Source organism: Cylas formicarius, unplaced genomic scaffold (genome assembly GCF_029955315.1).
Source record: "Cylas formicarius isolate icCylForm1 unplaced genomic scaffold, icCylForm1.1 PGA_scaffold_2__14_contigs__length_35257938, whole genome shotgun sequence".
NCBI classification, from domain to species: Eukaryota; Metazoa; Arthropoda; class Insecta; order Coleoptera; family Brentidae; genus Cylas; species Cylas formicarius.
In genome coordinates, this window is record NW_026844319.1 from 23,609,317 (window position 1) to 23,630,529 (window position 21,213).

The 21,213-nt window shown below is 39.0% G+C and overlaps 1 protein-coding gene and 1 non-coding gene across 2 annotated transcripts in view; one reads left to right on the forward strand and one right to left on the reverse strand.

Annotated features, from left to right (window-relative positions):
* The window catches only part of LOC132697708 (hemicentin-1), a 405,569-nt gene extending 386,675 nt beyond the window's left edge, over positions 1-18,894 (reverse strand). The window contains exon 1 of the mRNA XM_060663290.1: positions 18,611-18,894. Within this exon, the coding sequence (XP_060519273.1) occupies positions 18,611-18,674 (64 nt within the window). The 5' untranslated portion in view covers positions 18,675-18,894. The remainder of the gene's footprint in view (positions 1-18,610) is intronic.
* On the forward strand, positions 14,405-14,521 carry LOC132698862 (U2 spliceosomal RNA). Its single transcript, XR_009618435.1, has one exon. It is a non-coding gene; the product is annotated as a U2 spliceosomal RNA (small nuclear RNA).
* Positions 18,895-21,213: the final 2,319 nt, after the last annotated feature.

Below are 21,213 nucleotides of genomic sequence, written 5' to 3' on the forward strand. Positions count from 1 at the left end.
TGTTCAAAATATTTGATTCTCTTCAAGTTTCGGTGGTTCTTTTATAACAAGTTTGTATGTATTGCCGTTTTACTATGCAATGCATTTCATTTTTGCGGTTTAATTAATTAGTGTTGTACATATACAGTTGCGATATATTGTTATTTGTTAATTTTTGATTGTGTGATATTTGGACGATATCTATACCAGGTGGATACATTTTTTGGTATATATCCCTTTACTTGTGGAGGATAACTGTTGCTATTTTTTTTCAAATCGGAGCACTGCGGAATTTTTGTATATTCAATATAGGTAAAGTTGTATTTATGTTTGCATTGGAAAACTATTATTGTTAAGAATTTTTTTTTGGAGGTGTCAAATTTCACAAAATTCTAGTACTTGGCTGGTGGTTATAACGGTGACTTCAAAATTGAGGGAGCAGTGTGATTGCAATCCTCCGACCTCTTCTGTGATTTGGAAATTTATTTAAAAGCTTTTGGATGTAATTACCGATAGTTCTGTGTACTTTGCCACGTTTTCAGTTTATTTTTCACGGATCTTATTTGATTATTACTATTATTATTATTTTCAATTTGCGGCTTCTTTGATCAGCCACAGGTGGCCTAGTGCATCGCGAGTTGTGTGCGGGTGGTATTGTGTTGGTCCATTATTTGGTTGCTTCTATTGCGCTATCGTTCTCCCGTTTTTCTTTTTCTATTTTCCTTATACCAGGAAGGGGTGGGGAATTTAATTATTTAAATTTTAAATGGAGATTAATCGGCTTAGGAGTGATGAATTGACGTGGGAGTTAGCTGCTAGAGGTTGTGATGTGGGGTCTACAGTGGATGAAAAGAGAGCTCAGTTGCGGGAAGCATTTCAGCGGAACATTCGGGAGGATATTAACATCCATTTTGAGCCATCTTCTGAATTGGGCATATGTGCATCTAAGTTGGATGAATTGGTGGGCCTTATTCAAGAGTTTGATGCGGAGAATAGAGAGAATGAATTCAAGAAAATTTACAGCAGGCTAATGCATGTCAAAAGCAGATTGCACAGAGTGGTAGCTGAGGGTCAGGACTTGAAATCAAAGAAACAAGACCTGATGTTTTTATTGAGTGGGTGTTTTGACGCCTTGCAAGACGCGAATCACATCGCCAGCCTTTGCCAGACTAGTGTTGGAGCAATGTGCACGCAAAATGAATTTATTCATCCGGAAAGAATGGATGCTCCTGTGGGTAATTTGATAGATCTGGGAGGTGCAGCACCTGATCATAATCCTACTTTGGAGAGGCCGGGAGACTCTGGATTATCACGATCGCTCAATAATGATGTAGATTCCAACCTTACAGGGAACTCGTTTGGAGATGCAAGGAGGCGAATAACGGAATTTGAATTGCAGAATTTAGCTCAAACAATCAACCGTCGAGCCTGTACCCAGTTGGCCGATCGGTTGGCCGCATTTACAATTTGTCCGATTCCTTTTATGACTGAGGAGGCAACTTCTAGTACTCGTCGAGTATCATTTGCGACTAATCCTGACTCAAGCGCGGTACCAATGATCCAAACGTGCTCTCAATCCGGAGGAAACAGTACTTCTAGGCCAAATGGCAGCATATCGTTAATTACAAACCCAGTGAGTCACATTGGTGCACCGTCTCATGCAGGCTTGTCTAATGAGAGAGATGTGCCTCGATCCTCAGGATCATTCGTACCAATACACAAATGGAACGTTTTCTTTAATGGTAGTGGCAGTGTCACTTCATTTATTGAAGATATAGAGCATTTGGCGGAGTCAAGAGGAGTGACTGAAGATCAGTTGTTCCATTCAGCTTACGAAATCTTGAGAGGAGATGCACGAGATTGGTATACGCCCCGAAGGCGGTCGTTCCTTGACTGGCCCGATTTAAGACAAAAGCTCCGCGATGCATTTCTGCCTCTGAACTACGACGAAGATTTGTTGGACGATATTAAGAGACGTACTCAGGGTCAAGATGAACGATTGCTATTATACGTTACAAGGATGCAAAATCTTTTTATGAAATTGTCTTCTAGCAAACCGTCCGAGAGCGAGCAAGTTAACATTATTAGAAGAAATCTATTACCACACTTACAGGTAGCCTTGAGCTTTCAAGAAATCGCCACCATCGAGAGTCTTTTGGAAAGGGGAAGAGCTGCCGAGGAGATACACTGGCGCGCACAACAATACTGTCCCCCACCTGCGCATCCTCGTCTAGTGCAGGAACCTCATTTGGCGTATCGTCACCAAACTGCAAACCGTCCTGTTCAGGTCAGAGCGGTGGAGACGGCAGTCCAAAGTCCTAGAGCGCAGCCTCGCTGTGATTTCCCAAGGAGACCAATTGAGTGTTGGAATTGCGGCCAGACGGGTCACAGACGATCCAGTTGTCCTCAATCACGTCGCTTATTTTGTTTTCGATGCAAGCAGCCAGGTTATACTATTAGAAACTGTCCAGAGTGCTCAAAAAACGAGACTCAGGGGAATTAAGTGGTCGGTTAGTGTCCCCTGTGAATGTTTCGACGACCGATAATGTACACACTTCTGCTTTTCTTCAGAAGCGAGCATTGATTGATTACGTAATATCCCATTCAAATCAGGATCAGAGACCGCATATAGAGGTTACCGTTTTGGGACATCCCATTCTGGGTTTGTTAGACTCTGGGAGTAGTGCCACTTTAGTTGGGAAGTCAGGTTATATGACATTGATGCATTTAGGTTTGAAGTTGGATACCTCTCGGAAAACGTTGTGCTCCGTTGCGAACGGAAATACTTGTCGGAGTATTGGATCCGTAAAGACGCCAATGTCCCTGATGGGGAGGGTGTCTATTATAGATGTTTTAGTGGTACCGGAGCTATCAAATAACTTAATTTTGGGAACCGATTTTTGGATTTCAATGGATGTAGTACCGAATTTGAAAAGGAACGAGTGGCGTTTTGGAGAATACCCTATGGTGGAGGTTTGTGGTATTACGGATGAGAGCACTTTGACTGAGGACCAACGAGAAAGATTGAACTCTTTAGTGGATGAAAAATTTGAAAGAATGAGCAAAGGTTTGGGGTATACTACAGTGGCGACTCATGAGATTGTCTTAGAGGAGAACGTTAAGCCCATTAAACAGCGATATTATCCCGTTTCACCCTTCAAGCAGAAGATCCTTGATGAAGAAGTTAAGAAAATGCTTGAAATGGACGTCATCGAGCCTTCTAAGAGCGCTTGGTCTTCACCAGTACTTCTTGTGCCCAAAGAGGACAACGCCTATCGATTTTGTGTAGACTACAGGGCACTTAATAAGGTTACTAAGAAAGACGCATACCCTTTACCATACGTTTCATCAATTTTGGACAGGCTGCGTGGAGCCAGATATTTAAGTTCCATGGACATTAAGTCGGCATTTTGGCAAGTGGGAGTGAAGAAGGAGTGTCGAGAGTATACCGCATTTACAGTGCCACAACGGGGACTTTTTCAGTTCAAGCGAATGCCGTTCGAGCTTACTAACGCACCGGCAACTTGGCAGAGACTTATCGATGCCGTCCTCGGCTCAGATTTAGAACAGTATGTTTTGGTGTATCTGGACGATATTATAATAATTTCTCCCGACTTTGAAACGCATTTAATCATTTTGGGTAAGGTATTTGATCGCCTAATGAAAGCAGGTTTAACATTAAGCCCTGGGAAGTGTAAGTTTTGTATGCCTTTCCTTAATTATTTAGGATTTGTAGTTGACTCTAAAGGTCTTCATGTAGATGTCAGAAAAGTTGAAGCCATAATGACGGTTCCTCCGCCCAAGAACATTACAGAGATTAGGAGATTTCTAGGTATGGCTGGTTGGTACCGAAGATTTGTGCCAGATTTTTCCACCCTGATCGCGCCGTTAACCAAATTGACCCACAAGAATGCCTCTTTCGTCTGGGATAGCAATTGCGAGGCTGCCTTTAATCATATTAAAAATGCACTTGCCTCAGCTCCTATATTAACGTGTCCAGATTTCTCGAAACCATTTGTCCTTCAGACCGACGCTTCTGCTTATGGACTTGGCGCTGTTCTGACCCAAGAATCGGGCGACGGAGAAAAGGTAATCTGCTTCTTGTCACGTTCGTTGACAAAACAGGAGCGTAATTATTCCACTACTGAGCGTGAGTGTTTAGGTGTCGTTTGGGCTGTCGAAAAACTGCGCAATTATCTTGAAGGGAGCCATTTTACTATTGTCACGGACCATGCTTCACTCATTTGGCTTAATAATCTGAAAGACCCAACCGGAAGATTGGCCAGATGGGCTCTTCGTTTGCAACCCTATGATTTTGACATCGTACACCGAAAAGGGAAAGATAATGTCGTTCCGGATTTTCTTTTGAGAAGTGTCCCGATCAACGTGGAAGTTGTTAGTACGAGCCCTGAGCAAGTCCTTGATTTTGGCAGTAGTACTGATGCGTGGTATAGGAAGATGATAAGTAATATTGAGAGTCGACCGGAGCAATTTCCCCAATGGCGTGTGGAGAATAATATTGTATATAAATATGTAAAATGTCCGATTCCAGAACTTACTGCGCAGTCTGACTATTGGAAGATTGTAGTACCCAAGGATCACCGAAATAAAATCCTTAGGAAGTATCATGACGAGCCCGTTTCCGGTCATGTTGGAACTTATAAGACTTATTGGAAAATTCATAATAAATATTTTTGGCCGAAGATGAGAGCAGATGTAAGGAAGTATGTTCGTAGTTGTCGCATTTGTGCCCAACACAAGCCGGAGCAAAAGGCCTCAGCAGGTCATATGGGTACACGACCTGAGATAAACCGCCCATGGCAAATGATAAGCCTTGACTTTATGGGACCATATCCTAGAAGCAAGAAGGGTTACTCCTACCTCCTTACAGTATGCGATTACTTCAGCAAGTTCGTTGCTCTGTGTCCATTACGGAGCGCTACTTCAAGCGCCCTGTGTCGTTTCGTGGAAGAGCAAATATTTCTGGTGTATGGAGTGCCTCAGTTCCTCATTTGCGACAATGGCAAACAAATGAGAAGCAAGGAATTTAAAGCCTTGTGTTCCAGATATCATGTGAAAATCTCGTATACCGCATATTACCACGCGCAGGCGGACCCTGTTGAGCGGTACAACAAGATTGTGAAAACCATGGTTTCCATCTATTTGGGAGAGAATCACAAAGAATGGGACAAAAATCTTGCTGCAATTGGATGCGCTATAAGAACCTCTCGGAGTGAAACCACAGGTTATACCCCATACTTTGTCAATTTTGGACGAGAGTATGTCGGAGATGGTACCGAGTATCGTTATATGTTTAACAATGGTAATGATGATCGAGTTGAAGTACAGACCGAGATGAAAGCACGCGTAATAGGTTATAGAAAACTTTTTGAGGATGTCAAAGCCCGTATAGCTAGAATGGCGGACCGATCCCGTAAAATATACAATTTGCGTAGGAGACCAGTTCACTATCAGGTCGGAGATCGGGTTTGGAGGAAAAATAAAATTCTCTCCGACGCGTCGAAAAACCTCAATGCTAAACTTTGTCCAAAATTTCACGGTTAAGCGTAGAATAGGAGGTTGGACGTATGAGTTGACGAATAGTCAGGGTAGGTCGTCGGGTGTTTGGCATGTCAAAGATTTAAAACCTACTTATTTTGCTTCTGATGACGATTGATTTAGTTTTGGTGAACAACTGGTTTGGATTTACAATCTATCCTTCAGACAGTTGTTTTCGTGGGTTAGAGGTGGGTTACTTACTTATTAATAAGCACTGAAGTTTATGAATTTTCTGTCCCTAAACTTTTCAGTTGCTGTTTGAAGGCCGTACATCGATGCCTGACCAGTCTGTTATTCTTTTGACAGATTTGGTAAGCTTTTTTTATATACTAAATCATATTGAGAGTGTTGGAGAGTTATCACCAACAAGGTAGGGCTCCTGCGAGCTCTCACCTTTTCTTTCCCGATTAGTGTCTTTGGTCTTGTTATGCCAGGTTGATCTTGCGCGGCTGCGTGCGTCGGTTTCGCTTGGTGGTGGAGGTGTAATCCTGTGGGCTGTTGTGAGGGCTAATACACGAGACTTGTTTACCGCTGTAGTAACCTGTGCAATTTTAGCCTACTAGATCGACTTAACATCGCGGTATATAGATTACCGACGGCCTAGTGTTACCACTCTAGTCTGGAGGTTTTCCCTTCTGCTTCCGGTGGATTCGTCGTTGCGCTGTTGTTGGGGATCACTTGGGTATAGCTAACCTCTTTTAAAATTTTTTTTTTTTTCGGCTTCTTATACGGCTCTCTGGCCCAATGGGTGTCGTGCGGTTTCACTGCTGCGTCTCGCAGGTATGTGTTGGTGAGTGCGATGGATGTCTTTGGCGTGGAGCTTAGTATTGGGGGGCTCGAGATTGGCCCGAATGGTAGCTTCGGCGAGCCAATCAATTTATGGGAGGTCTCGGCTACTGGTATTCAAGTGGCCCGCCTTAGATGTGGTAGTGTCTGATGTGCGACAGTAGTGGGTTAGGGATTAACCTGTCAAAATTATTCAATTGGTATTAGTGGATGCGCAGGCTCCACTAGGTAGTGTCGAGCGCAACAAGAGTGCGCGCGATACTGCTGTTTCACTAGTTGTAAGTTCTTGTTTTTTTTTCCTTCGTGCTTTACCGAGTTTTCGGGTGATATTGCTGCTCTTTTACTAATATTTAAGTTTTTTTTTTTCGGGCGTTTCGGCAAGTTGTACGCTATTTTGCTGTTCTGGTGGAAGTCCATGTGTCGATCGGTGTTCACCTCTGACGGAGGAACGGGGGAGTGTGACGGTTTCATATTTCAATGGTAAAATTTAGCATTTTTAAAGTGAGAGTGCTGGCACATTTGCGAAGTAACGGGTTTATTTTATTAGTACCTTGTAGAATTAATTGTACTGTCCATTTCCTTCACCTTTTGCTGTTTGGCGAGTGCTTCTTAACAATTAAAATTCTTGTTTATTAGGTTCATATCGATTTTGCAATTTGAACACACGTTCTTTTGTAGACTCGGTTCCTTTAGTTTCGGACTTGTACTCCCCGGCCGATTGTGTTGCCGAACCATAAATATTTTATGCTGCAACGGCTGTGTGCGTGGCCCCTTGTTCGCTTGGTTTTCTCTTAAGTGACACCGGTTTACTGAGAGATACTAATGCAAAAAACAGAGTATTAGTGGCGCATTAGAAGGAGTCATAACCATTACCATCTGTCACCCTATGAGACTAGGGACCACATTTGCTTTTCATTACTTCGGTATTCCTTGGCGAGCCTAGTAAACATTGTTTTGTTTCTTAACCTATTCTTCCTCGATTTTCTGTGACTGGCCGTCCGGTCGCCACCATAGATAGCGTTCGGGTAATTCGATCTCGTTGACGCAACCTCGATTCTTTGGCACGGGCCATACGGCCATCACCACAGATATAGTTCGGTTGTTCTTTCTACTGGCGGCGTACCGTCGACTAGGTTGGCAAGAGTGGCGTTTTCCCTCTAATTTTTTGTGCCCGTTTAGCCTTTTAATAAAACTGGTTGTCTGAATCGTCCGGCATTTTGTACGCTGGCTTTTGAAGCTTGGGGTTGTGGCAGATTTTCTTTTGTGTGACCGATTTCTTTTTGAGCCGGTAGTGCTACCCCAATAAGAGGGGGATATGTGAATTGGTCACTAATATATGATTTCCCATACTTTTGGATCTATTTGGAGTTTGGAATGGGAATCTTCCTCAACGAGGGATTTTGAAAAGAATTGTCATTGCCCCATATTTCCAGAAAACCCTCGAATCGAGGTAAGTTACCTTTTGGAACCATTTCGCCACCTAATCAGTGTTCCTCAATTTATGCCGATTTTATTTTAGGGTTTTTTTTTTTAATTAGTATTGTACGTATTGTTGCTCCGTTTCCCGCAAACCTTCCACGTGGTTTCTTCTTTCACCGGAATACCAGACCAGGCTTGGTGTCTTGCAGTGTATGCTGTCTCTTGTGTACATGTTTAGTTGTGGAGTTTCCCCTATCGAGCAGCCGGCTTTCCGGACGGACTTTGCTGGGTTAACTGAGACTGCCCACCTGCGGCTGTCTCATTGAGCCACCATTCCATCTTGGCTTGGTTCCCGGGATAGTGACAGACAGCTGTGTAACGTTCGGGACATCTTGAGGTTTGGGTAGCTTAAGTGGCCTGTTCTCTTCAAGAACGGTTTGCGGAACTTATAGCCTTAAATTATAGTGTCTTACATTCTTTTGCACCGCCAAAACTTGAAGGTGAGATTTGACACTCACACCTACCACCAGGTTGAAGGAAATAAATTATTGTTCGTGATTCACTTGTTTATTTCCTTTACCGGTTGGAACCTCGGGTTGATAAGTCTACCTTTTTCGAATCACGTGGCGCCTACCTACCACCTTCCGGGACTGACCGAGGTGCCCTTTACCGCCTTCCAACCTGGCTTTGGTTTAGTATATATATTTTTTTTCTTTCCTACTTTATTAATTTTTCTCGGTTGTTAATGAGCTAGCCTAGGCATTGTCTTACCTCACTATTAAATTACGAATTTAATTAATTAATGCGTTTCTTTTTCACGACCCTGAGATGGAGAGGTAAGAAACAGAAGCTGATTTTCACATGTCGACATGAAAACTTATATTCAGGGGTTTTGGAAATGAGAAATACAATTACATTCCATTTCTAAAATATTATCGTGATAAAGTGATGATTTCCAAGTAAAAAAAAACTATGTTACATTAACGTTTGTTAAAATGTTATTTTATTTAATTGTTTTCTTCTGAAGCCTTGTTTTTGACATTTTTCAACCGCATTTTACAATTCCCTGACGTATTCACTTTTGCTTTCTTATAACTGATCTCTGATCACACTGTACAATAATCATAATATAATAAATTGTTCTCGTTTCTTATATCAATCGCATATTCGTTATAATTAAATTGTCATTTTGATTTTGAAACGAATTAATTATTTTTCATTTTAAATAGTATATCTCAGTGAAAATATTTCTTTAAATCTGAATTAAAGTAAACCATTTAACTTTTCGGTGCTTAATTAAGAGATTTACCCACAGGCCAATACCTTATCCACAATTTTTTGCAAAACAATGGTCGCAACTACAGATTTGGCAGACCACGCGGTTGCTGACTAGCAAGTCTGACGCATGATCCATGAGGAAAATGCGGTTGTTTGCCCCTTATCTCTGCGCATTTCCTTAAGGAAGTTGGAAAGCGGAGAAGCAGGTCTCGAAAATTTCCTCCAAAACACCGCCGTCAAATTGAAGGCAGTAATTTGATTTTTCCCAGGGCCAATACCATCGGGGTAACCCGATGGAAAGGAGGGGGCCGTTTCTTCCAATTTGCGGGTTAATTTCCTGGGGCACTTGGGCAGGTGCGATCGGGGTGGGCCCCGCGTATAACTTACCCCCGGGGCGGCTGCGAAACCTCACAATTGGCCAAAAACGACACAAGTCGTTAATAATATCCCCAGACGGGGAAACGAGTTAAGGCGGGAAGGGGGGACGGTGGCCGTTTCGAACCGCCCTCCCCCCTTTTGATCCCGCAATCGCACAATTTCCTAACGTGACGAGGGGGTGAATTTTTATTGTAGATATCTAGTTTATGGTTTGTTATTTCACTGCGAGGTGCTGGGCGGAAACTTGGACTAGATTTTTGCTCTTAAGGGTGGTAGACAAGACAATCACTTAAAACAAATAAATACGAATAGAACCAAGTTTAAGGAAGTTTATGCTGTCATAAAAAAGGAGACAGAAAGACCTCAGAGATCGGTATACCTTTCACACTATACGGGTTTCGTTTTGTTAAACTAGGATTAAAGTTTGCAAGTGGCAACTCGCGCGACTGCCTACCTCTTTCCCCGCACTCCTGTTGCTGCATGTGAGATGCGGAATACGTAGACGGCGATTTTTATTTTACCAACAGTCGGTTTGTTGGAAGGCGCAAAAAATTTAGTGTGTTTTGTGGATCGGATTAATAAACTGTACTAAAAAACAATATAGCGGTTTATCATTTCAAAGATCTAAGTGGTCTAAAAAGTCAAATTAATTCTACTTTTTCAATACGTAATTGTTGTAAATGCCTGCAAAATGTGTCCGATACCAAGTCAAGTGAGGAGTCGAATAAAAATTATTTACTAATTCCTGTTAATTGATGAAAACAACTGCTAACAACTAGTTGTAAAACACCCGAAACTTCAATGCAGTCACATATTTGAAATATTCCACTTTCTGATCCAAACTTTTTGTACACGCCTCCTATTCGCGATGTTTCGAAACAAGGCGGATAATAGGTTGATGGAGAGTGAGGGAAATTTATATATTATATTAAATACTGGTAATGCACACGAGCATCATAATCAAGCATATTTCAGTTTAGCTGAAAAATGCTTTTATTTCTGCAAGCATGAACATAGAGGTCCAAAATATACGGGGAGACAAATGAGCAACATTTTAAAATGGCTTTAAGATGGCCCACTGTCCAAAAAAAAACATACTGCTCTACAATAAATGCTCTACAACAATAGACATATATTACGCAAGAGTTTGATAAGGATTTTATGTGAGTCCCTTGTGACTATATTTACGGATTTTGTCCAGATCTAAAAAGGCGAACAATGTTGCCGCTTTGTCTTTGGACTGAGGAAGTCTGGTAATATTTTCATCAACTTTATGCTGATATTAACTGATTAAAACTGCATGATCATAGAGACGTACATTTTTTTCAAATAAAAATCATTACTAACCTTGCCTTTGAGCACTCTTTGCGAGAGCAAACTTTTTCATTACAATGTGCACAATGTTAATAAATACAATGAAATTTAGTGCAAAGTTTCGTAGCAGTTTTTCTAATAACGCAGCGCGTTGTTATTATTCAATACCCTATTACTTTTATTAACGTAGCTGCCAAACTTAAGACAAGAAACAACATAATATCCAAACTATGTGGCACCAGCTGGGGTGCCTCAGCCGAAACGCTCCGATGTTCCGTTCTTGGCCTTGTTTACTCCTCGGCCGAATACTGCGCTCCTGTCTGGACGAATAGCCCCCACTCAAAACTAGTGGATGTCCAAATCCACAACTCACTTAGAATGATCAGTGGAACCATCAAATCCACACCCACGTATGGCTCCCCGCGCTCTGCAACATTCCACCAGCCCATCTCCGGCGATCGGAAGCTCTCTGCAGAGAATTTAGAAAAATCAAAACAATCCCCAACTCCAAATCCATGAAGATATCGCTCAACTAGGGCACAGGCTCCGCTCCAGAAAACCTCCAATTCAAACAGCGGCAGCGCTTATATCCAATAACTTCCACCTACAAGACGAATGGGCTCAGATGTGGCAAAATAGCGTTCCTCCAGATATCTGCAGCGTTTTCCACGTTAACCAAACTGTTCCAGGTTCTACACTACCGAGAGGAAACTGGTGCTCCCTAAATCGGATCCGTACAGAATGCGGTGTTTGTGCGGACTCCTTGCACAAATGGGGCAAATTAGAAACCAACTGCTGCGACTGTGGAAGGCTGTTGTTTGGATTAAAAACCTAGATATTAAGATTTAACCTTTGTAAACATTAAAATTTAAAACTAGACTGTGTTATTGCCATACGATAATAATAATAATAATATTACTTTTATTAGGTATTACTGACTGCATCAAAACAGTCATGATCAATTCATTGCTGTATTTTCTGTTGGCTATATTTATTTGAAAAAAAGACATATATTTTTATTATTATTATTATTATTATTGCTGTAGAATATCCCCAATCTTAACATCCCCAACAGTGCATGAACATAATAAATGTCCAAAAGCTGATTTTTTATAAGAGTTTACTTTTTATGAATTGTGATACCTAATAAGGGCTTTCTATTTTAGAGTTGTTTAGTTTCACGATAATCTCAGGCGTGTTGTTTTGAAAGTTGTGAAATCTGAAATGATTAGTTTCCGTCCAAGCTACAAAGGTTTTTTTAGACTCAAATCACACTTGTTTTTAACAAAATATCAATAGTACCAAATTTTAGAATAAATAATTTTCCTTAAACTTCGCTGGTACTAAAATTGTTGGGGGTTTCTTGTGATTAACAAAGATTGTGAGTTAGATAAGGGTAAATATAGTAAAAATATCGAATCTTTTATAAATGGAATGACCAAGCTAATGAAATTTATATCTCCCTCTTAAAATATATTACATTATAAATGTCTAGAATGTGATGTTCATGTTGACTGAGATTATTATGGCTTACTGAATCTTTCCTATGCCCTATTGATACGATTTGTTCAGCTTGGTTATCGAATGTAAAGATCTTTTTGTTAACGCAGGTTATTTAGCCGCGTCGGAAAGTTGAGACCGACGGATTTTCCGCTGTAATTGGCATTAAAATTTCTCTTTTTCTCTTTTTAAAAATATTTAGTATCCAAATTACTTTCTTCGGAAATGTTTTTAATGCCCGGGGCTTTCGAAAGTACGGCCCGGACTTTTGCAAACTTTAAGGCATTAGGGCGCGGCAAAAGTTCACTTTTGTGCTCAAACTTTCCATTCCGACGAGAACTCTTTGTATTCAAAATATGGAAGTGTAATTATTTTAGTAACTGGCAAAACGCGGTAATTAAGATTTATAAACGCCCGGCTAATTTTAACTAATGAGCCGCGGGGGCATTTCGGCCAAGAACAATGAAAATTTTCGGGGCAAAAAATTTCCGATAGTCTAGCGCAACGGACAGAATAAGATTTTGCAAAATTTTCCGATTAAGCGGAATCGTTTTTATTGACACGTGCACCGAAATGTTTAACGAAAAACTGACCGCCTCGCCAGCAACAAGTACGAGTGATCTAAGCGGGTCCGAAAATAATCTCTGGCTCGGTTCGTCCGGAAATCGAAATCATCGTTTTTAATACTCGTCGGGGATCGTAGAAACGCCCGCAATTTGGAAAATAAGATCGGTTTGGTGAAATTCGAGCTGCAACTCGTGATACGTTGCTTATTGCGAAGATAGATACGATTATCATTTTGCTGAATACACTTAATTGCTCTTTTTAAAAGCGAATTAGGCTTCGCGTTGATTAGAATTCGCTATTCATGTTAGTTAAAAGTTAACTTAAGTATCTATAAATTATAAGATTAATTGAAAATTTCCTTGCATGGAAAACTGTGGCGAATGCCTGCGCGTTTATTTTGAGCTTTTTTGTGTCTCACGTGTACTAACCACAACTTTGTGTTTGAAATTTCCCAAAAAACCAATAACATCTCCCTAAGAAATTTGCCTTTGAAAGTATGGACGTATAAATGAGATCTCAATATTATTTATTTATTTAATTATTCTAGGTCCAAGCAAGTAGTAAATTAATAGGTCCGAGACTGGCATAAATTACATAAAGATCGTTTGTCCGTAAACCATATAATATTATGGTCTTCTTGCAGACACATGGTAAAAGGAAAACTAAGTTATTATCTGTCATAGATCGCTATGATTAATTAACTTATTCTAAGAGTGGCTAAAGTAGTTAAATAAAAGTTTTACTACCTTTGTTCTCGTTTTAAAAGATACATAATTTTAAAAGCTTCTTTGCACTTTCCATTAGAAGTTCCATTAGTATTTCAAAAATCTGCTTTTAATGAGATTCCACAGACTGTGGAACTTGTAGATACACGTCTTCTCGTCTTCTCTTAAAAATAAAGTTCCTCTAGTTGGTTACAGATTTTAAATTATGTTGAAATATATTTTTTCTACACACGTTTCGTTTCATTTCCCATGAATCCGAGCCACTTCGGACTTTTCCGGGATTTTACCGCACGGGTTTGGGAGCGATCGGATGTTTTCGGAGATATTTCCCACGCTTTGAATTGTGACGTTTGTCAATTCTGACGGTCATTTCAGTGAATGTATTCGCGTTTTTTTTCGAAAATATACCAAAAAACTAACGGTGGTAGAAAAAGTATAGTATGCAACACGTTCGGTAAACTTTTTCAGTCGTGATTCAAATGCCGTTTACTGCACTTGTTGCATAATATACTAATTTTCTTCTCCCGTCTGTAAAATGCCCAGTTATACAACGATCTAAAGTGCGGAAAGCGCCACTTTACCACTTCAGTTTCGTTTCCCACGGATCTGAGCCACTTCGTACATTTCCGGGATTTTACCGCACAGGTTTGGGAGCCATCGGATATTTTCGGAGATATTTCCCACGCCTTGAATTGTGACGTTTGCCAATTCTGACGGTCATATCAGTGAATATATTCGTGTTGTTTTGCGAAAATGTACCCAAAAACTAACGGTTGTAGAAAAAGTATAGTATGCAACATGTTCGGTAAAATTTTTAAGTCACTCGTTTCTTAAACACTTATGTTGCTTAATATACTATTCCCTTGTAGATTATGTTATTATGTTATTGATATGTATATTTCTCTTCTCGGCCTTTTGGCTAAGATCAAAGTGTAGTATCTGTTCTTATCAGTTTAATACCTTTAATGTATATTTAATGATAAATTTCCATTATAAATCTATTTACTGTAACTGAAATAATGGTGAGGTTTAGAAGATGAGTGCTGGGTAGAAATGTGTCGGTAACTTTTGAACCATTAAAAATACAGGGTCAAGTAAATGAATAGGAGTTGTGAACTTGGATGCACAATTCCCTGAAGCTACCAAACTTAAATTATTAGAGGGAGACTAACAATACCAAAATTCTTGGATTTTGGTATTTCCTTTTTTGCACATCTTCTTTTATTTTTTATAAAAATTAAGTTACGCAAAAGCTGTAGAGTTTAAAATAAGATTCTTCGGTATTCATATCTTTTGTCTATAAAGTGTTTTAAACTACTACTATTAAAATTGAAACTTTAAATCGAACACCCTGTATTTTGTGCATTTTTGGATTTTCTATAAAAAATTAAGCTAATTTTATAATTCCTACTGCATGTTTGTCGTTAGTCGTTTTCGAGAGAAAAAAAAAAACAGTGAAAAGCAAGTAAAAATAGTAGTAGATTGGAGAAAACCCTTTATAAAGAATCTCAAAATGACTAAACACACAGCGTCTATTTAAAATTTTAAACTATCAATTAATCTGTAGACAAGATAAGTGAATTTCGGAAAAAGTCATTTTGAAACTTCCGATTTTTGTATAACTAACACCATAAGTCTCGTTTGATCATTTTTAAATACGTTCATGTATCTTGCTATTTTCCAGACGCTTCTTGCTTCTCCCCGAGTTTTTTTCGTAGTCTTGTATTGACGAATAAATTTCTGAGTGTAAATTCCCCAAAGCCGCTGCCGCCGCCCGGCCACAAAATTCCGCTCATTAGGAGCGAAAAAAAAACGCGTCGATTCGTAACAATGGTCTCGTTATACCTTCGGCCCCCGGTACCCGCCCCCCAGGTGGGTAAAAATAACGCTTTTCACGGGGAGGGCATAAAACGGTTATCGATCGGATACCGCCATATATACCGGATTCGGTAACCGGCATAAAAAGTCCGCATTGTCTATACAGATATATCGGAAAATCATTAATACCTGCAAAATTCCACCACCCGTAATAATAGATAATGCCTGGCGTGTTTTCGTCGAATTAAATCGCTCGTATATATCCAGGAAAACGCTTTTGAAAGTTCCTAACGCGTTGGCTGCAATTTTTATATCTACGCGCCGACGGCTGGTTCCTTCATCTGAGAAAAACCTTAAAATTACCCGCGCCCTTAAAAGAAATTCGTGTTTATTTTTTCTGCTACAGACTGTGAGAATATTGAATTTACCTGTCTCCATAGGAACGAGAAAGTAGGTGTGAAAATGCCTATGAGCAACAAAATTACATTTAACTTTTCCAGTGGATTAACGCTACAATGACAGTGTCACAGGACAAGCGGATGGCCGGTTACTTCAAATGGGAGAAATAAAAGCAAAAAAAGCAACATTCGTCTGAACTTTATTTACCCAAGAAAATCGGACTTAGCCAAAGAACTTATTGTTAAGTTAAATTTCAAATTAGCAAAGCTCAAGTTACAATATCACCACGTAACCTTTCGTTAGCCGAATAATTTCGTTAAGTTGGCGTTTTCTCCATGCATTTATTTTGATGTACACCGTGTGCCAAATAAAACGAGCCACTATACGATCTCTTAACCCATAAAAGATACGAAAAAAAGTTTCGTACAAAAGTTTCTTGGACTCTCCTGAATATTTAAAAAAATATAATTTTGTTGATACAGGGTGTCCCAAAATTGTCCCGCCCGACATCAACTATGTTATTTTAAATGGAACACCCTGTATATTTCGACATTAACCAAGGATTCCAAAAATGCGACACCCTGTGTCAACAAAATTATAATATTTTAAATCTTAAGTAGAGGCCAAGAAACTTTTGTAAGAAACAGATCGTAAAGTGGGTCGTTTTATTTGGCACACGGTGTACATGCTTTTTCGAACTGTACGAAATGTACAGCGGCCTCTGGGGCTCAATTTTCAAAAAGACTCGAGCAAAATTGACATTTACCAAATAAATATAGTACCATACTGAACCAGTAAGGAATTTTCTTTAATATTTTTATAATTCAACTATTAAACTACATTTTAAAAATGCTTTTTTTAGACCCCCAAACTTCTTTGAAGAAAAGAGGCTTTGGAAAATCAAAAATTTTTATAACGAGAAGGGTAAAACGATTTTCAATTCATTTTTAATTATATTTTTTATGAAAATGGGACTCAATGAGACATCCTTTTTCGTTCATTTCCCTTTTGAAGGGGAGTTTTTCTTTCAAAGTTGTCCAATTTGGCGCACCCAAGCAACCTTAAGCAACCATACGACGCAAACTAGTAAAATCTCCGCTTAGTACATAAGTATTTAATTATCCGCTACTTAATCGATGTAAAGAGAATCCAATTAGTCACTTTTCAATTTATAAATAGGTCACAATTATTGCAGGGCTTTTACATTTATGTAGAGGTCGTTTTTGGAGCAACTTTTATTTTTCGCTTACATTTGTATTATTTTTTTAATTTACTGTAATGCACTTGCGTTAGAGTTTAATAACGCGTTTTACACTGTAAAAATAAATAAGTAAATGAAAACTATCTGAAGCCTGCCAATTGCTAGCGAAGTCTTCTATAGTTTGCATGTCCTGGAGTTAGTTTTCTTCGTGGCACAGGTCGTTTATTGACTGTATATTTCGAGACGGACTTGTTGCTGTTCCGTTAATAGTGACATCAAACAAGATCGGTTTTAAAATAGGCCCGTTCTATATTCGCTTGACGCCTATAAATAAATCGCAAACGAAACACGTACGCGAGACAAATATCTGGCCTACAACTAAGCGAATAGTTTTGTTTATAAAATACGAAAATAATAATTACGAAATGGCGAGGCCGGCCTTTTGCTAATAAATATTCGCAAAACACGAACGAACAAAAAAAATTTCTGCTGATATTGGCAATGTGTCCACAAAAATAATAAAAAATAAAAAAATAATTTGAAATATTAAAATTTAAAAAAATGTAATTCCCTAAAATATTGTGTTTTATGAGAAATTTTAAAATTTTAGGCTAAAATATCGATTTGTGACTCAACATTTCAAAATTTTGAGATTTAATTCTAAAATTTGCTTTCAAATTTTGTGCTTTCTCTTAAGATTTTAAAATTGAGTATTATATATTTTACCTTGCAAATTTCAACTCATACCTCTAAATTTTCGTTTAAGCGAAATTTTATGACAAGATGTTAATGTTTTGGAAATGTTTTTCGTGGGGTTGTGAAATTGACTAGTCTTTTTTTTGTCAATTGATCAGTCAATTGACCAGTGAATTGGCCAGTTAATTGACCGAAATAATAGAAAAAATACATTGAAATTTATGTTTATTTATTTATATTACCCGTGACGTAGAAATCGCGTCGTTCTGAGAACAAAATGATGAGGATATTTTTATTGGGATTCACCGAATCGCCAAGTATAGTATTCCAGTATTATAAAATACATATTATTATTAAATAATGACAGGTAACACTCTACAATTGCCAGAGGTTATTTAAAACAATTCAATTCAATTAAGAAGTGGTCAATGGACGGTTAACCTTGCATTATCTCGATAGTTTTCTTTCTTTAAAGAGATGTTATAACCATAATTTAATTTAAGAAAAATTAAATAAATTTAAAACAGATACCAGAGTATCGAGAACTGTCACAATGAACAACGAAAAAATAGATTATGTAGGGTTAAGGGTCAAGCCAGTGCTAATAAATTAACAGGTATTTAGTATTAGTGTTGCTTATTCAATATCTGATCAACTTAAATTGTATCACGGTATCATTATTATTGTATGATAACTATTGATAAACTACTAAAAAAAAATAATGATTTGTACTGACCGGTAGATGCAGCTTGATGTGGAATCGTGAATGGTAAAATGTTGGCTGAGTTTATTAAAAAAAAAGACACAAATGGCTACCTAGAACCAGGCAGGGTTGTCGCCACATTGGTACTGACAAAAATTACGTTTACATTTTCTGAGGAAAAGGTGTGTGATCCGTTGTTTTTCTTGTCTAACACGGTCAAGCTACATCAGACTCGATAACCTGCCGCCGTAACCGGAAAAACAACCGAAACGTCCGCAAATAGCCCACCTGAAACGCCGAAGAACGTAGCGAGACAGACCATGATCGCGACGCACCACGGATGCGGTCCCATCGTTTTTCCCAGTTTTATGCAATCACCACCGAAAGTTCACCAAGATCTAATGTTTAACCACCATGAAAACGGCGACACGTCCCGACGTATCAATGACGTTCTGACGTCGACTTCAAACGCATCGTCGTCGGGGAAAGGTCTGCGTGTGCTCTCTCGTGTAGGGGTTGCGATGTCGCGTAACTCCGCCGTCGAAAGAGGCGGCGCTCTTACCCGTCCCGTGGTTTTCAGCCGGACTGAAGCCGCCCGTCGCTGAAAATCGCTGCTGAAACGACGGCACGCACACATGCGCGTCCTGCAAAAATTAACAGGTGCTCCGTTATTAGTTCATACGTTTTTGTCGTTTAGCGTGAAGTGCGCCGAGGTTGGGGTTGCAGGGGTCGCACGGGAGGGGGTGCGTCCGCCGTCAGAAATAATTAGGGGCGAGCTTTTTCGGGGCGCCGGGTGGGAGGGGAGCGGCCGTTGTTTGTCCGCGGGGTCGTCGTGGTCGATGATTGATGGGCTGCGAAGGAGTTGACGTAGGTCGTATAATGAGGCGGTGGATCATCAGGTGGAAGGGTTGAAATTTGGGCAGGTAACGTTTTTCGAGTTTTTTTCGGAATATCGGTTTAATAAACGGGCGATTATACTTCGACCAGAAATATAGTGCTTTTACTGTTTACTGTGTATTACTCCAAAACACCCTATCCAGTAGAACCTTACCCACAACCATTCCAGGACTATCCTAGGAATTTATCTACCTATACTAACAAGCGGGATATAAGTATGTTTTCAATCTTTTTCGCCGAGCAATTCTTGAAACATGTAATTCCAGAAGCTGTTTTTCATGTAGCTCTTTACAAAATATAAATCATTTTCGTACAGAAATTCTATTATTTCTTCTTTATATGAAGAAGTATTTGTTATTTTTCTAATTTGGGTTAAATGATACGAGGCATTATCCAACTGGAGATAGTTTTGCAATAGTTGATTTTCAAACCAGTCCTTAAATAGTCCCGCGGTCATGAAAATGAAAATCCATTTTCTTCAAAAAAGTACGCAACGACTCTTTGGCACAACTAACGTTTAAGTCTGTCAGTCATTTTTATGCAGTTGTTCTAGGGTTAAAACATTTTATAAGCGTCGTAGATTACACGCCTAATTAGATCTGCGTGTTGCTCTTTAAACCTCGCGAAATACCAACATTTTCTCTCACTTTCCTCTTGACTATCCCCTTTGCAACAATTTTTCTTACAGCTGACTTCGGAACTTTGGTCATATCACTTGTTTTTATTGCTGCTCCTATTTCCCTATCTGAATTTCTTATAAAACTGCAAACATTGAAAACAATTTGTTTAGCATCCGAAGACAAACGGATCAGTTTGCTGGAATAGTTCATCTTCTAAACTGTCATTAGGTTCGACTACCATCTCCACTTCGTCTTCAAATTCTGCGTTGTTTTCCATGTCTCCTTCTAACAAGAGAATATCTACTTCATTCACGGTCTCCACATTTTAAAGTGTGAAAGAACAGGAATCTTCAAAAAATGTTTAATTGTAAGATTCTGATAAATATTTGTCTGTATTCTTATGACGTACCTTTATCTACCGCGAATGTGATCTATAGTTTTAAAAAAGACTGTTATTGTTTACAAATCGAATAACTATGTAGAAGATACAAAAATATAAGAAGAAGAATGTTGTTAATCGACAAGCGCACAAGACAAAAATGATCATTTTCAAACTTACCTGTAAGATAAGTACTTACCCTTACCCTTTGGACTGTCCAGTGAAAACAGCATCGTAGGATCAAAGCTCGAGAATCAGGTACATAAATACGTACTTACTGGAGGGATCACAGTTAAATACCTCCGTAATATACACAAACATTGCAATTTAGATTAAACCCTTAAGAACGATACATATCACCTGATGTTAAAATAAAAGTTTCTACTTATTCGAAAATACCAGCAGCATCAATGCTTAATCAAATTTACGTTTCAAATAAAAATTTCTAGAAATATTCGTTACGGTCCATCTTAGGCACGACCTACTCAATTCAGAATAAACATCTGTTGGGTTGGGTTTTACCACGGTCCTGCAAAGGTCTGCGGTTAAGGTAAGGTAAAACACTTAAAGCGTCAAAGCAATAGATGCACTATATTTTTGGTCGTATTATACAACCCGACGCATGGAACTGGAAATAAAACATTAGCTTTTGATAACTTTGATAAATCCACTGAAATATATTCAACCAAGTCGAACTGCTTCGGCTCTATAGCGATCAGGGTGATCAGTTAAGAAAATTCAAAATTTGAAACCATTTATATTGATTTAGACTTGTGTCGAGTGTCGGATATTGTCAAAAAGAAAACAAAACAATTTAAACACATACCAAGTATCCCAGTAAGGGCGCCGAAGTACGGTATTAGGAAAACGAATGGTCAACAGGACCCGTGATTATTATCTTCAAATTTTTTCCCGAAGGTATTGTGAAAAATATACGAAAACTTACACGTTAATAACATCCCGCAAATTGATTTTTTTTTCTAAAATCCCACAAA